Here is an 18136-nt window from a genome sequence, read left to right on the forward strand (position 1 = left end):
AAAAAAAAAAAAAAAAAAAAAAAAAAAAGAAAGCAAATGAAAATTTTAGGCCTGCATTCCTGTGCAGTAAGGAATTTCCAAAACAAAAATAAAGAAAAATCTGTGTAGGCCTAGGATCATAACACCTTGATTCTGTACAGGGTGTTGTAATTTACCAATCGCTTTAACACAAAATACTTAAAAATTCATCCAGTAAGAGAGACAATGTAGGTAACAAGGAGGTTAAGTATATAATGCTACAGAAACTTGTAAACTATAGTGATTAAAATCAAGGTTTCCTATCTCTTAGCAGAGCTTTTGCTGTATAGTTGTACATTAAGGTAATCTCTTCTTTATATTATTGAATGTTCACCAGGGATCAGAACAGCTGGAAAGAGGGAAGTACTTGACATCTAGAGGCCCTCTGACCAGGCAAAGCTATATTTAAACTATAAGACAAAGTCAATTATTACAATTTCAGGATACTTAATTTACTAAGATTTTGTATTTCCAGCCCTTATCAAAATAAATGTGTCTGTTTGTAAAGCAAATTATAAGCATCTTTACTTATGTGAAGAACTTAAATGCTTTCAGGACATCTATATTAGGTTTAGCGAAACCAACTTATTTCCTGGTTTTATTGGAGATCATTTTTTTAAACGTTTATTTACTCTAAGAAATTCATAAATTCATACTACCCCACCCATGAATTTGTTAAATTAGGGCTTCCGAATACATTGTATATTTTCAAGTCTTTTTTTTTTTTTTAACCTTGATTAAACAATAAACCACAGGATCAAAGTACAAACTAAAGAACCAATCTAGGCCGGGCGCGGTGGCTCATGCCTGTGATCCCAGCACTTTGGGAGGCAGAGGCAGGCGGATCATGATCTGGAGATCGAGACCATCCTGGCCAACATGGTGAAACCCCATCTCTACTAAAATACAAAAAATTAGCAGGGCATAGTGGCGCACACCTGTAGTCCCAGCTACTAAGGAAGCAGAGGCAGGGAAATCGCTTGAACCCAGGAGGCAGAGGTTGCAGTGAGCCGAGATTGTGCCACTGTGCTCCAGCCTGGCGACAGAGCAAGACTCTGTCTCAAAAAAAAAAAAAGAACCAACCTAACTATGGCATATTCTAAACTAGACAGTTCAAATAAGAAAGTAGTTTCAAACTAAAGGAAAATAATTCTGTTGGTATATATTTGATTTTAAGAAAAAGCCTTTTAAAACTTCCATAATTCTAGTCTTTTCCTGGATGACAATTATGAAAATAATTTGCTGGCTCTAAAAAACCCATCTGATTCTACTAAGTAAGTGCTTAAATTAATAAACTCCCCTAGTCTAGGGTTGCTGATCATTAAAATAACATAGGGATTAGTCTAAACTGACTTATCAATTACCAAACAGGGCCAAAGGACCCTCCATTAAAATTGCTAGGTATGTGTTATTAAAATGCAGACCTCTGAGTCTTGGACTTACTTATCAACTGAGTATTTCTGGGATGAGACCCAGCAATTTGCATATTTAATAAGCTGTTTAACATTTGTAACAAGCTGCTCAACATTTTAAACAACCTGTCTTTAAGTTTTCAACACAATGGACTCTGAAAAAGACTGCTAAAGGCAAGGTTTATCCACAATTCCTGAATTAGGCACTGAGTGACTGGATAATAATATATATGAAAAAACGGGGAACAATGTAGGATAAAAGAAAATTATCAATACATTTCTCAGCCCCTGGAAATTCAGTAAATTTATGTAACTCTGAACATGGAGTCAAGACAAACTCTAATATCTGAATTATGTTTATATCCATGGAAAATTTGGTGTTTTAGTATGAGTTAAACATATTTTAAAACAACTGAAAAATACAAAATTTTCAAGTTAAATAGTATTACATTCACTGAAAGATTAAATAGCAATTACCATTGCTGACTACAAAGGAGTTAATATAACTATTATTTAAATAGACTGATGTCATCGACATGATTAAAGAGCTAAGGTTTCTGAAGATTTCTTTTCATTTTGTAGATGTGGCATCAACTGTGTTTACCTTTATATTGCCTTCGGCAGATCCTGTAACAAAGTATTCTTCAGTTGGATCAACAGCAATGGCTTTAACAGGAGAATCATGGCTCTGGAAAAGCTGCCTCTGTTGTCGTTGACAAAGGTCAAATGCATATGTAAAACCTTTTCTGCCACCTGATATTAGTAGCTGATGTTTTGGAGCATATGCTAAAACTGTGGCTCCATTGTCATGGCAGGTAAAAGCTGAAAGTAAATTAAAAAAAAAAAAAAAAAAACACTTAACAATAAAAGACATAGACTTCTGGCTTTTGGCTAAGGTGAAATAACAGACCAGATTTGCTCTCCTGCTTGAAACAATTAAAAAATCAAATGAAATATAAAAACCAATATTTTGAGACACTGGACGTAAGTTAATGAAGCATGATCTCTGAGAGATGGGAAACAAACTGGGTTGGTCATAAAACTGCCCTAGCTTACTGCCTAGAGTTTTCTGACCATGGCACTAGGAGAGGAACCCTGGCTGAACTGGTTCCATACCAGCCTCAGTGGAATACTCAGAAGCATTTGACACAGTAGTGGAGAAAAATCAGCCCCAGACCAAATGTTGTTCTGGTCCTGTTTAACCAAGGTCTCCCAGATTCAACTGTTTCCAAGTAAGTTAGACCTATCCCAGAGCAAAGAAGCTCAAGAACATTTACAGAATACAAAAATAATAGGCACTTAATGAGGTAAAATTCACAATGCTTGGCATCTAATAATAAATTAACAGGAATGTAATAAAGCAGGAAAATATAACCCATAAGGAGAAGAAAAATCCATCAATTGAAACTAATCCAGAAATGACAGAGATGACAGAATTGGTAGGTAAGGAAATTAAAAGTCCATTATAATTATAAGTTAAGTAGAGGCATGAGAAGCCTAAATCAAAATTTAACAGATTAAAAACAGCAAGGCTCAAGATAAAAAAGGAACTGGATGGAATTAACAGCAGATTAAGCCTCGTAAAAGAAAAGATTCATGAATTTGAAGACATCAGTATCAGAAATATAAAAATATGACACTATTTTTCTTTAAAAAAGAGTCCAGCCTAACAAATTTTAGGGAAAAAATCTGCACATAGCTTAAGGAGAATATTGCACAATGAAGAGTGAGGATTCTGGAGTTAGACCGCCTAGGTTTCAATCCTGGTTTCTGTGTGGGTTTAAATGTGTGCTTTTGCTGAATTACTTAAGTCTCAGTTTCATCGTTTGTAAAAGAGATTATCACCTACCTAATAGGGTTGCCTGATGATTAAATTAGTTAATATATGCAGATCATGTAGAGCCCATGGCATAAACTAAGCAGTTGGTTATTATTGTAAGACTTGAAATAAAATTAATTATAGAGAAGGAACTTTGACCAGTACTTTGAGATATAACTTCCCAGAAGAAAATGCACACGTTTTAAGTATATACCTTGATGAGCACTGACAAATGAATACATCTGTGTAACCATCACTAAGATCAAGGTACAGAATATTTTCATCATCCCAGAAGGTAACTTCATGCCCTTTCATGGTCGATTCTCCTCCCCAACAAAAGCAATCACTATTCTGACTTCTATTCAATTCATTCCTTACAGAAGTTTTATTATTTTGCATATTGCATGCAGGTTTATGGTCCATTTTGAGTTAATTTTTATGAAAGGTGAGGTCTGTATCTGGGTTCAATTTTTTATACGTTGACACTCAATTGTTCCGGCATTATTTGTTGAAAAGACTATCGTTTCTCCACTGAATTGCCTCTGTGACATATTAAAGGTAAGTCTACTATATATGTGAGTCTATCAGTGGGCTCTCCATTCTGTTCCATGATCTATGTGTATATTCTTAAGCTAATACCACAATGTCTTGATTACTGTAGCTTATAAGTGTTGAAATCAGATAGTATAGTGTGAGTCCCACAAGTGTGTTTTTCTCCAGTATTTGGTTGGCTATTCCTTTGCCTTCCCATATAAACTTCAGAATCAGTTTGTTGGTATCTACAAAGTAGCATGCTGGAATTTTAATTAGGATTGTGTTGAACCTATGAAATCAAGATGAACTGACATCTTAAGAATATTGAGTCTTCTAATCTGTGAATGTGGAGTATCACTCATTTATTTAGATCTTCTTTGATTTATTCAATAGATATATTGGAACATTTTTTAAAGATTTGAGATAATTTGAAAAAACTTGCAGACAACCCACATAGCCAAGAAATACCAAAAAAATTAAGAAAAAGTATGCTATGAATGCATAAAATATATGTAGATGCTAGTCTATTTTATCATTTACTACCATAAAATATACATAAATCTTTATAAAAAGTTAAATTTATTGAAATGTACGCACACAAATATAGATTGTAAGTGGTGCCACTGACAGTCAAGAAATGTAAACAAAAATAAAGACAGTATGAAATCATAGTGCATAAAATTAATTATAGTACATACTGTATTACTGTTATAATTTAGTAACCACCTCCTTTTGCTATTGCAGTTAGCTCCTAAGTGTTTCAAGTATACACTTAAAATGCTGTGTGATGCTAATCATTTCCACGTGGGCAGGTCCTCTCTCCAGTAAACTGTACATTGCGGTGAAAAGTGATCTCCTGTGGTACTTGTGAATTCTTCATTGTATTTAGTGCAATAGTGTAAACCTTGAATAACACCAGGGGAACCATAAACATGCCACTAGTAATGCTGGAAGTGTTCCCAGAAAGCAGAGGAAAGTCAAGACATTACAAGAAAAAAGTTGAATTGCTTGATATGCACCACAAATTGAGGTCTGCAGCTGCAGTTGCCTGCCATTTCAGATGGACAATTCACCTTGTAAACAGATGACATAAACTTTACAGTATCAATCAATACAGTACACTACTATATGTACTCTTATGATTTTTATAACACTTTCTTTTCTCTAGCTTCCTATATAATACATATACAAAACATGTGTTAATTGACTATATTATTAATAAGGTATCCAGTAAACACTAGGCTATTAGTAGTTAAATTCTGGGGGGAATAAAAAATTATATGAGAATTTTCAACTGTGCAGGGGTCAGCATCCCAATCCCTATGTTGTTCAAGGGTCAACTGTATACTGGCCTTGTATCCTGGGACCTTGCTATACTTGTGAGTTTCTTTTGTAGATTCTTTGGGATATTTTATAGAAAATTATGTCTTCTGTGAATAAAGACAGTTTTATTTCTTCCCTTCCATTTATATACATTTTATTTCCTATTATTGTGTTACTGCATTAGCTAGGACTTCCAGTGCAATGCTGAATAGGAGTGGTGAGAGGGGACATAATATTGAGTTTACATCATGTTTACAATAACCTGTGGCTATCAGATTCAAAGTAAAGACAAATGATTTTTATATTATCTATGTCCCAATGCCCCCCATCAAGGTATAGTGAAGAGTTAATTATGTATATTGCAACTTTTTGCTTTCAAATCCTGCCATCATGGGCAAAATAAATCTCATGGGTTAATAAATATATGTGTCATTAGTAACAAATCCATTTATAAATAATATTTAGCTTATGAATTTCCTGACTTTCAAAAGTTATAAAATGCTTTGAAAACTTACCATGGACTAAACTATTGGCAGGTGCTACAAGAGTATCCCACAAACATACGTTTCTGGAAAAAAAAAAAAAAGATTACTTCTGAGTGACACAAAAAGTTAACAGAATAAAAAATATGTCATATATAACTGTGTGACTAAACCTTGCTATCACAGAAGGTTCTTAAATTTATAAAAGCAACAAATACAAGTAACCAACAAATTTATATGACATTAATTTTTATATAAAAAAAGGGAGCAGTAGTGGAATCTTGGCTCACTGCAGCCTCGATCTTACGGGCTCAAGCAATCCTCCCACCTCAGTGTCCTGAGTAACTGGGACTACAGATGTGTGCCACCATGTCTGGCTAATTTTTAAAATTTTTTGTAGAGATGGGGTCTCCCTATATTGCCCAGGCTGGTCTCAAACTCCTGGGCTGAAGTGATCCCCCTGCCTCAGCCTGCCAAGGCGCTGGGATTACAGGCATGAGCCACCATGCTCTGGCCACATTTGAGATGGAGTTTTGCACTCTTGTCGCCCAGGCTAGAGTGCAACGACGTGGTCTTGGCTCACTGCAACCTGCGCCTCCCAGGTTCAAGCTATTCTCCTGCCCCAGCCCCCTGAGTAGCTGGGATTACAGGCACTCGCCACTACGCCTGGTTAATTTTTTGTATTTTTAGTAGAGATGTGGTTTAACCATGTTGGCCAGGCTGGTCTCAAATTGCTGGCCTCAAGTGATCTGCCCACCTCGGCCTCCCAAAGTGCTGGGCTTACAAGCATGAGCCACCGTGCCCGACCCATAATTCTTACAGAAAATGTAAAACTACTATTATAGTTTAAAGTAACTTTAGATTAACAAGCATTTACAAATAATAATGTATGAAGGCTGAATATGGAAACTTCTTTTTGTATTCACTGATTCTCTAACAGTTGGACTGACATACATAATAGGAGAGATGCTGAATTTTCTTGAGCACAAAGAAAATTTATTTCTACTGTGTGGGGGGACCAACATACATTAAGAAATATCTACGGAAGACGAGCTGAAGAATCTATAGTCTTACAATCCTGTTTCTAGCGCAAAGTGAGGCCTTATGGATAAATACAAAAGCTAAGCAAACTCAGTGGGCCTTGATCTCAAAACTCAGTTATATGACAGAAATCAAAAGAGGCAGACAGACATTAGGGGAGGAGATGACACTTTCTTACAACCACAGCTTTTGGGGCTGGGGCTGGAATAACATGGCCAGTAAATAATAGTTTTTAGAATAAAAATACTGTATCTAAAGCCGTAAGAAAACTTCCGTGAAACACAAGGACAGAAACAATTAAAAAAGTTCAGCTATACTTTCTCATACTTCAATTTTAACTATCATCTCTTACCTATTGTCAGTTGAAAGACCAGCTGTAGCTATCAGAGAGGAGGAACTAACGAAGACAAAATCATTGGCTGTTTTGTTATGACACTGCCAAGTCTGGAATGGTTACAAACAATACATGTTACTGCTCTCACTAAAATGTCATAACCAGGCAAATGTATTATTCAAAAGTGATCATGTAGTTTCTGGCTTTCTTAAATCCTCTGTATCATTTTTTTTCCTTTGAACTTGAGAAAAATTGTAAAAGTAATACAGAGAACTTTCATATACCTTTTCCCCAGATGCAGCAACTTTTTAACATTTTGGCACATTGGTTTTGCTTCTACTTCTCTTTCATATTTGTAGACACCCACACATACACACACTTTTCCTGAACTATTTAAGTAGGCTGCACATATCATGACCTGTTATGAATCTCTTTGCTTTTGTTCAACCAAAAGTTCAAAGGAAAACATAAGGAGGTTAAACTTAAAGATTTTCCCCTAGCATAGTGAAAATTTTGTTTTAGAACATAGAAACTAGAATTTTAGATGATACTAGACTTAATTATCTTTTAAAATAATTGACATGCATTTTTCAAAAATATTTAAGNAAACACTTAATTATGAGGTTTCATCATTTATAAAAGCTTCAAAATTATGTTTTAGATATTTCTCTTTAACAAAAAATGAATTTTTTTAAGTATCCCAAAATCACCACACCAAAGATTATTCCTTTGAGCCACCTGCCCATTTTCCCTGGAACACTACTGGAGCTGTACTAGATTATGTATCCTTAAAACAGACAAAATCCTCTTAATCTCCAAAAGCCATTCATTCACAATTTAAACCAATTTATTTTTTTAAAAGTTAAAAAAAAAAAAAAAACAGTCCCTTAGAGAACATAAACTTATACATCTAAATCTTTAGGCTTAATACAAATATGAGAAACAGTATTAATATTCTTTCAAGGTACTCTAATCAATCCTCCCACGCTTGCTTGCATTTACTAAGATCAGTGCTGTATTCTAGCAATTAACCTTGGGTAAATTACCAGAATCTTAACTTATATTCTTCATTTGATCCTAGCCAAAAAGCCAAGAAGCGATTAATCTGTATTCTTAACTTTTTTCTGCCAGGAATTGCTTAGTCCTAATAAAGGGCTTCACTGAAGAATATAAAATACAAATTCAGTATTCTATGAAGCCATAGAAAGTTCATAAAAGCCTGCATAGTCCTGAATACAGATGTATCAATATGCCGTTAAAAAAAGAGATGAACAGGAAAATAGCAACAGCACCAGCTATAGGATGTCCTTTTCACTTTGTTTGTTCATAAGAGATAATCGCAGAAAAATAACCAGACGCATTGGTCTGGTAATCATTCTATTTAGGCATAATATAATAACCAGCTTAGTGAGCTTAGAAAAGGGATGTAGTAATCCACAGGATATATAGGTATCTGGGAGCATCGTGTTGCTTCTATACATGTCAACTTTCCAAATTACCAGAGACTAAGGAATTTTATGCTTCACAGAGTAATTTTCACATAACACAAGGACAGAATCTTACAGTAAAGTGACTGAGAACACAGGACTACATTTTATTTATTAGTTCTATAATTCTTGTCTCAAATACATATTCTTGGCTTATTTAAAATTCAAATTCAAATTCTATTTAAAGGTAGAAATTCTTGGCTTACCAGGTATGGCTTAGGCATGCTTCCAGTAACTGGACAACATTTCCAGTTTGTTTGATACAGACTTAAATATCCATCAGCATCAACTATCCCAAACTTAGAGAAAGAAAATATTTAAAAGTATTTAATATAAATATAAAAATATATTTATCCTTACCCTCAGTGTGACACTCATATTTTGACTCTTAAACATTTGATTGTATGTCATTTGATTTTCACTTCACCTACACATGGATCTATTTCAGAAAACCATTCAGCTACTACTTTAAAATCCCAGGGTGGACATAAAGAGAACAAACATCAGACACCCATTTTATTATACTAGCCTCTAGCATAGTCTATATATTCTCTATAAATATTACAAAATAGGATACTGGATTAACAGATTATGCTAAATGACAGAACTTTATCATATATACGAAAGAAAACTGTTCATTTCCAAAAGACAAAATAAGGACTTTCAGAAACAAACGATAAGGAAAACACATGAACAAGAGTACAAAGTAAAATAACGTAAGGATTACCAAAGTAAAATAATTCCTCTATGGGAGCTCAGGGCAACTCTGATTGGTAAGATGTCAAAATAATCCAGTAAGGGAGGTATGTGATACAGATCTTGAAGGATAAGACAGCAAAATTCTTCCCTTTGATTATAAAAGAATGCAGCTTATTGTTATTATTATTATTATTATTATTATTTTGAGATGGAGTCTCTGTTGCCCAGGCTGGAGTACAGTGGTGCGATCTTGGCTCACTGCAACCTCCGCTTCCTAGGTGCACGCCATTCTCCTGACTCAGCCTCCTGAGTGACTGGGACTACAGTTGCCCGGCTAATTTTTTATATTTTAGTAGAGACGGGGTTTCACTGTGTTAGCCAGGATGGTCTCGATCTCCTGACCTTGTGATCTGCCCGCCTCGGCCTCCCAAAGTGCTGGGATTATAGGAGTGAGCCACCGCGCTCGGTCATAATGCAGCTTATTATAAAGTATGTAAAATAAAACAAATGTCTGTTTTGGACTCCTACCCTCCTCTGCCTCTAGACCTAACATCTGTTAACAATTTGATGTGTTTCCTTTCAGATTTCTTTCTCTGAATATTTAAAATTCACAATATAGCATTAAAAAATGGGATCATAATAATACCATTACACAATTACATTTTGATTTATTGTAACTGTCTTTCCCATGTAAATACACATACATTTAGCTCATTCTTGTGCTGTGTGTAGTATTACACTGTATAGTGGTTTTATAATTTAAAACATATCGTTTTCAATTTTCTCTAATATAAAAGGGTTGCTTTGAACATTCCTATATATACACATACCTTTGCATAATTATGTAGAGTAGACATCTAGAAATGGGAAAGTTTTGTTAAAGAGCATCACTTAAAATTAACAGACTATGCCAAAATTAAATCCTATGTGGTAATATAAATTGATAGTCATTTTCTTACACTTTAGTTAACATGGGGTATTATTAAAATCTAAAATACTTGTTAATTTTATGCAGACAAAATAAGTCTCATTTTATTTGCATTTCTTCAATTATTAGTGAGGGTTGAGGGCTACTGGCCAGGCATAGTTTCTTGGTAAACTGTTAATATCTTTTATCTATTTCTCTATTATTTGTCTTATAAAAAATTTGACTGACAGGATGAATATTATGAATATTTAACCTATTGTTTTATATTTGTTAATAATATTTTCCCAGGTCTATTCCTTTTCTAGTTTATTTCTGGAGTAGATTTAGGTATGTTCTTCAGAAAGGGTATACACATAGAATGTGTTAAGTCTCTCTATACCTAAAATATGTTTATTTTGCCAGCAAATTTGAACGATAGTTTGGATGGACATCGACAGTTCCCATTCCTTGTCCATCGGAATTCTGTGAATACTGTTCTCCTATCTATTTGTAATAGGCCAATGACATTTAGTGGCAGGGTGGGATGTGGGTTGTAAGTAACCATTTTCATTCTCACTCCTTTTAGAACCTTATAGGATTCTCTCTTTAAAACCAAAAGATACACAAACAGGATGTGTGCATGCATGTGTTGTTTCTCAATGCTTGGTGGGCCCTTCCTCTTATAATAGTCTATTCTTTGCTTTGGGGAAATATCTATTATTCCTCTGACTACTGTTTTCCTTCATTTTTTCTTCTGAAATATTTCCTAAATTATTATCATCATGGGATAATTTCTTAATTTGTGCTTCCCATCAAGAAACCCGATTTTCAACTATTTCCATTCCGCCGTTCAGCTTTTCTAGTAAGTAGTTCCCCACTGACCACATTTTGGGGAATCATATTTTAATTTCCAATAACTCTTTTCTGTTCTCCTACTGTCCTTGTTTAATGCTAGTCTGTTCCTGTTTTATAAATGTAATATATTCTTGAATCTCTGAGGAATTAGTCCTCATAGGTTATTTATTATTTATTCTGCTTAATACCCCTTTCCAGACGCTTAGTTTTCTGAAATATTCACTGGCTTTTGGCACTGTATTTCTATTCATAATTGAATATCAAATTCATCAGAATTATTGTGATACAGTGTGGGTCATCTCTTCCATTTACCTTAAGAGGCTTCCCTACTAGAAGAGATAGCATGTTAGGGGCTATGCTATTAGACTTCATCAAGGCTAAGGTGAATGAATAGTAAGTTGGCTGCCTGTCAAAGATACCTGGGCAGGCAAAGACAAGCAGTTTTTTGTGCCTTAAAATGGCCTATGCAGAAGGCTGTAGTGAGTGTTAAAGCTGAAAATAAAGTCACATTATAGAAGGTCTTAAATACTTGTTAAAGAATTTGACATGAGGAGCCTTAAAGGGTTCTTGAAAAAAATAATAACATGATCTCATCTATATTGTAATCATGAACTATGTTTTTTGTTATATAGTATGTTGGCAAGATGCATTAGAGAGATAAGGGTTCAGGTATAGAGATTAGTTAGGAGCAATATAAAACTGACAACCAAAGTGGAAATGCATGACCACAAAAGCATACTGATAGAGAATACAACTGAAAATACAGTAGAATTGTAAAGGCATATTTGTACTAAGTTCCCTTAATTTCCCATTAAGAAGCTAAGAATGTTGCTAACTGGTATTAAGAAACAAGCTCTCAAAATTTTGTTTCACAACTACATAAAACTATATTGACTTTTGTGAAATGAAAATACAGCCATGTGACAAACATGGTAGACAAAAAAGGCTGCAGCACACAATGATACAAGGAACGTGTGAGAATTTTAAGGTTGGGAGGCTGAGGGGAAAGAAAAGGCACGGTAAACCATCAGTTAGAGTCTGTGAGAGTAATTTTGGTGAAGCATGGCCCTGAAAACAAAAGAAGATAGATTTACCCTTTAATCATTTTGTAAAGGGCTAATAAGATATTAGGAGCAAAAGAGGCAGTTTGGGCTGGCTGTGGGTGCACTGCCTCTGAATTAGTCCTGCTTCACAAGGAGTACTGTTCAATAAAAGATTGCTGTCTAACATCAAAAGCGGGGCAGTTTGAACAAAGTAGGATTATGAGAAGTCAAGACAGTAAACGATGCTCTAGAGCAGGGCTGGCAAACTTTTCTTAGGTGGCCATATAGTATTTTATTTTGCCGGCTATAAGGTCTTTGTCCTCCTGAACTATGTATGCTGTTGTAGTAGGAAGTAGCCAAAGAAAATAATGAATGGGAGTAACTGTGGTCCAATAAAACTTTATTTATAAGACAGGCGGCTAGGATGTAGTTTGCTGATGTTCTGTTCTGGAGCAGTACCCCTTCCTCTTAAAAAACTTTAATATTTGTACAATCACAACAATATCAGGTTAAAATGCGGATAGTAATTCAGTACATCTGGAGAAGGAATAATAATATGCATTTATAATAAGCTCTAGATGTTACTTGCTGCTGGATCACACGTTGAGTAGGTTCCAAGGGATAAAGAGAGTAGGAGCATTTAATAATAAAAGTGTGTAATATAAGGTGAATTGATAATCGTTTGGTCAGGCCGGGCGCGGTGGCTCAAGCGTGTAATCCCAGCACTTTGGGAGGCCGAGACGGGCGGATCACGAGGTCAGGAGATCGAGACCATCCTGGCTAACAGTGAAACCCCGTCTCTACCAAAAAACACAAAAAAACGAGCCGGGCGAGGTAGTGGGCGCCTGTAGTCCCAGCTACTCGGGAGGCTGNTTTAAGCTTTTAAAAATTCAAGTACATGAAAAAAATTACTAATAGTTATCAAAATTAGAAAACATATACCATTTTTCAATATTCTACCAAACACTTAATTATGAGGTTTCATCATTTATAAAAGCTTCAAAATTATGTTTTAGATATTTCTCTTTAACAAAAAATGAATTTTTTTAAGTATCCCAAAATCACCACACCAAAGATTATTCCTTTGAGCCACCTGCCCATTTCCCCTGGAACACTACTGGAGCTGTACTAGATTATGTATCCTTAAAACAGACAAAATCCTCTTAATCTCCAAAAGCCATTCATTCACAATTTAAACCAATTTATTTTTTTAAAAGTTAAAAAAAAAAAAAAACAGTCCCTTAGAGAACATAAACTTATACATCTAAATCTTTAGGCTTAATACAAATATGAGAAACAGTATTAATATTCTTTCAAGGTACTCTAATCAATCCTCCCACGCTTGCTTGCATTTACTAAGATCAGTGCTGTATTCTAGCAATTAACCTTGGGTAAATTACCAGAATCTTAACTTATATTCTTCATTTGATCCTAGCCAAAAGCCAAGAAGCGATTAATCTGTATTCTTAACTTTTTTCTGCCAGGAATTGCTTAGTCCTAATAAAGGGCTTCACTGAAGAATATAAAATACAAATTCAGTATTCTATGAAGCCATAGAAAGTTCATAAAAGCCTGCATAGTCCTGAATACAGATGTATCAATATGCCGTTAAAAAAAGAGATGAACAGGAAAATAGCAACAGCACCAGCTATAGGATGTCCTTTTCACTTTGTTTGTTCATAAGAGATAATCGCAGAAAATAACCAGACGCATTGGTCTGGTAATCATTCTATTTAGGCATAATATAATAACCAGCTTAGTGAGCTTAGAAAAGGGATGTAGTAATCCACAGGATATATAGGTATCTGGGAGCATCGTGTTGCTTCTATACATGTCAACTTTCCAAATTACCAGAGACTAAGGAATTTTATGCTTCACAGAGTAATTTTCACATAACACAAGGACAGAATCTTACAGTAAAGTGACTGAGAACACAGGACTACATTTTATTTATTAGTTCTATAATTCTTGTCTCAAATACATATTCTTGGCTTATTTAAAATTCAAATTCAAATTCTATTTAAAGGTAGAAATTCTTGGCTTACCAGGTATGGCTTAGGCATGCTTCCAGTAACTGGACAACATTTCCAGTTTGTTTGATACAGACTTAAATATCCATCAGCATCAACTATCCCAAACTTAGAGAAAGAAAATATTTAAAAGTATTTAATATAAATATAAAAATATATTTATCCTTACCCTCAGTGTGACACTCATATTTTGACTCTTAAACATTTGATTGTATGTCATTTGATTTTTCACTTCACCTACACATGGATCTATTTCAGAAAACCATTCAGCTACTACTTTAAAAATCCCAGGGTGGACATAAAGAGAACAAACATCAGACACCCATTTTATTATACTAGCCTCTAGCATAGTCTATATATTCTCTATAAATATTACAAAAATAGGATACTGGATTAACAGATTATGCTAAATGACAGAACTTTATCATATATACGAAAGAAAACTGTTCATTTCCAAAAAGACAAAATAAGGACTTTCAGAAACAAACGATAAGGAAAACACATGAACAAGAGTACAAAGTAAAATAACGTAAGGATTACCAAAGTAAAATAATTCCTCTATGGGAGCTCAGGGCAACTCTGATTGGTAAGATGTCAAAATAATCCAGTAAGGGAGGTATGTGATACAGATCTTGAAGGATAAGACAGCAAAAATTCTTCCCTTTGATTATAAAAAGAATGCAGCTTATTGTTATTATTATTATTATTATTATTATTTTGAGATGGAGTCTCTGTTGCCCAGGCTGGAGTACAGTGGTGCGATCTTGGCTCACTGCAACCTCCGCTTCCTAGGTGCACGCCATTCTCCTGACTCAGCCTCCTGAGTGACTGGGACTACAGTTGCCCGGCTAATTTTTTATATTTTTAGTAGAGACGGGGTTTCACTGTGTTAGCCAGGATGGTCTCGATCTCCTGACCTTGTGATCTGCCCGCCTCGGCCTCCCAAAGTGCTGGGATTATAGGAGTGAGCCACCGCGCTCGGTCATAATGCAGCTTATTATAAAGTATGTAAAATAAAACAAATGTCTGTTTTGGACTCCTACCCTCCTCTGCCTCTAGACCTAACATCTGTTAACAATTTGATGTGTTTCCTTTCAGATTTCTTTCTCTGAATATTTAAAAATTCACAATATAGCATTAAAAAATGGGATCATAATAATACCATTACACAATTACATTTTTGATTTATTGTAACTGTCTTTCCCATGTAAATACACATACATTTAGCTCATTCTTGTGCTGTGTGTAGTATTACACTGTATAGTGGTTTTATAATTTAAAACATATCGTTTTCAATTTTCTCTAATATAAAAAGGGTTGCTTTGAACATTCCTATATATACACATACCTTTGCATAATTATGTAGAGTAGACATCTAGAAATGGGAAAGTTTTGTTAAAGAGCATCACTTAAAATTAACAGACTATGCCAAAATTAAATCCTATGTGGTAATATAAATTGATAGTCATTTTTCTTACACTTTAGTTAACATGGGGTATTATTAAAATCTAAAATACTTGTTAATTTTATGCAGACAAAAATAAGTCTCATTTTATTTGCATTTCTTCAATTATTAGTGAGGGTTGAGGGCTACTGGCCAGGCATAGTTTCTTGGTAAACTGTTAATATCTTTTATCTATTTCTCTATTATTTGTCTTATAAAAAATTTGACTGACAGGATGAATATTATGAATATTTAACCTATTGTTTTTATATTTGTTAATAATATTTTCCCAGGTCTATTCCTTTTTCTAGTTTATTTCTGGAGTAGATTTAGGTATGTTCTTCAGAAAGGGTATACACATAGAATGTGTTAAGTCTCTCTATACCTAAAAATATGTTTATTTTGCCAGCAAATTTGAACGATAGTTTGGATGGACATCGACAGTTCCCATTCCTTGTCCATCGGAATTCTGTGAATACTGTTCTCCTATCTATTTGTAATAGGCCAATGACATTTAGTGGCAGGGTGGGATGTGGGTTGTAAGTAACCATTTTCATTCTCACTCCTTTTTAGAACCTTATAGGATTCTCTCTTTAAAAACCAAAAGATACACAAACAGGATGTGTGCATGCATGTGTTGTTTCTCAATGCTTGGTGGGCCCTTCCTCTTATAATAGTCTATTCTTTGCTTTGGGGAAATATCTATTATTCCTCTGACTACTGTTTTTCCTTCATTTTTTCTTCTGAAATATTTCCTAAATTATTATCATCATGGGATAATTTCTTAATTTGTGCTTCCCATCAAGAAACCCGATTTTCAACTATTTCCATTCCGCCGTTCAGCTTTTCTAGTAAGTAGTTCCCCCACTGACCACATTTTGGGGAATCATATTTTTAATTTCCAATAACTCTTTTCTGTTCTCCTACTGTCCTTGTTTAATGCTAGTCTGTTCCTGTTTTATAAATGTAATATATTCTTGAATCTCTGAGGAATTAGTCCTCATAGGTTATTTATTATTTATTCTGCTTAATACCCCTTTCCAGACGCTTAGTTTTTCTGAAATATTCACTGGCTTTTGGCACTGTATTTCTATTCATAATTGAATATCAAATTCATCAGAATTATTGTGATACAGTGTGGGTCATCTCTTCCATTTACCTTAAGAGGCTTCCCTACTAGAAGAGATAGCATGTTAGGGGCTATGCTATTAGACTTCATCAAGGCTAAGGTGAATGAATAGTAAGTTGGCTGCCTGTCAAAGATACCTGGGCAGGCAAAGACAAGCAGTTTTTTGTGCCTTAAAATGGCCTATGCAGAAGGCTGTAGTGAGTGTTAAAGCTGAAAAATAAAGTCACATTATAGAAGGTCTTAAATACTTGTTAAAGAATTTGACATGAGGAGCCTTAAAGGGTTCTTGAAAAAAATAATAACATGATCTCATCTATATTGTAATCATGAACTATGTTTTTTGTTATATAGTATGTTGGCAAGATGCATTAGAGAGATAAGGGTTCAGGTATAGAGATTAGTTAGGAGCAATATAAAACTGACAACCAAAGTGGAAATGCATGACCACAAAAAGCATACTGATAGAGAATACAACTGAAAATACAGTAGAATTGTAAAGGCATATTTGTACTAAGTTCCCTTAATTTCCCATTAAGAAGCTAAGAATGTTGCTAACTGGTATTAAGAAACAAGCTCTCAAAATTTTGTTTCACAACTACATAAAACTATATTGACTTTTGTGAAATGAAAATACAGCCATGTGACAAACATGGTAGACAAAAAAGGCTGCAGCACACAATGATACAAGGAACGTGTGAGAATTTTAAGGTTGGGAGGCTGAGGGGAAAGAAAAGGCACGGTAAACCATCAGTTAGAGTCTGTGAGAGTAATTTTTGGTGAAGCATGGCCCTGAAAACAAAAAGAAGATAGATTTACCCTTTAATCATTTTGTAAAGGGCTAATAAGATATTAGGAGCAAAAAGAGGCAGTTTGGGCTGGCTGTGGGTGCACTGCCTCTGAATTAGTCCTGCTTCACAAGGAGTACTGTTCAATAAAAGATTGCTGTCTAACATCAAAAGCGGGGGCAGTTTGAACAAAGTAGGATTATGAGAAGTCAAGACAGTAAACGATGCTCTAGAGCAGGGCTGGCAAACTTTTTCTTAGGTGGCCATATAGTATTTTATTTTGCCGGCTATAAGGTCTTTGTCCTCCTGAACTATGTATGCTGTTGTAGTAGGAAGTAGCCAAAGAAAAATAATGAATGGGAGTAACTGTGGTCCAATAAAACTTTATTTATAAGACAGGCGGCTAGGATGTAGTTTGCTGATGTTCTGTTCTGGAGCAGTACCCCTTCCTCTTAAAAAACTTTAATATTTGTACAATCACAACAATATCAGGTTAAAATGCGGATAGTAATTCAGTACATCTGGAGAAGGAATAATAATATGCATTTATAATAAGCTCTAGATGTTACTTGCTGCTGGATCACACGTTGAGTAGGTTCCAAGGGATAAAGAGAGTAGGAGCATTTAATAATAAAAAGTGTGTAATATAAGGTGAATTGATAATCGTTTGGTCAGGCCGGGCGCGGTGGCTCAAGCGTGTAATCCCAGCACTTTGGGAGGCCGAGACGGGCGGATCACGAGGTCAGGAGATCGAGACCATCCTGGCTAACAGTGAAACCCCGTCTCTACCAAAA

General features: G+C 34.9%; 1 protein-coding gene across 1 annotated transcript in view; it reads right to left on the bottom strand.

Moving 5' to 3' along the window:
* The window catches only part of DMXL1 (Dmx like 1), a 185310-nt gene that overhangs the window by 2790 nt on the left and 164384 nt on the right, over nucleotides 1–18136 (bottom strand). The window contains 4 exon segments of the mRNA XM_017872341.1: nucleotides 2035–2252; nucleotides 5622–5674; nucleotides 6982–7073; nucleotides 14000–14092. Of these exon segments, the coding sequence (XP_017727830.1) occupies nucleotides 2035–2252; nucleotides 5622–5674; nucleotides 6982–7073; nucleotides 14000–14092 (456 nt within the window).

Source organism: Rhinopithecus bieti, unplaced genomic scaffold (assembly GCF_001698545.2).
Source record: "Rhinopithecus bieti isolate Rb0 unplaced genomic scaffold, ASM169854v2 scaffold_6439, whole genome shotgun sequence".
Lineage (NCBI taxonomy): Eukaryota > Metazoa > Chordata > Mammalia > Primates > Cercopithecidae > Rhinopithecus > Rhinopithecus bieti.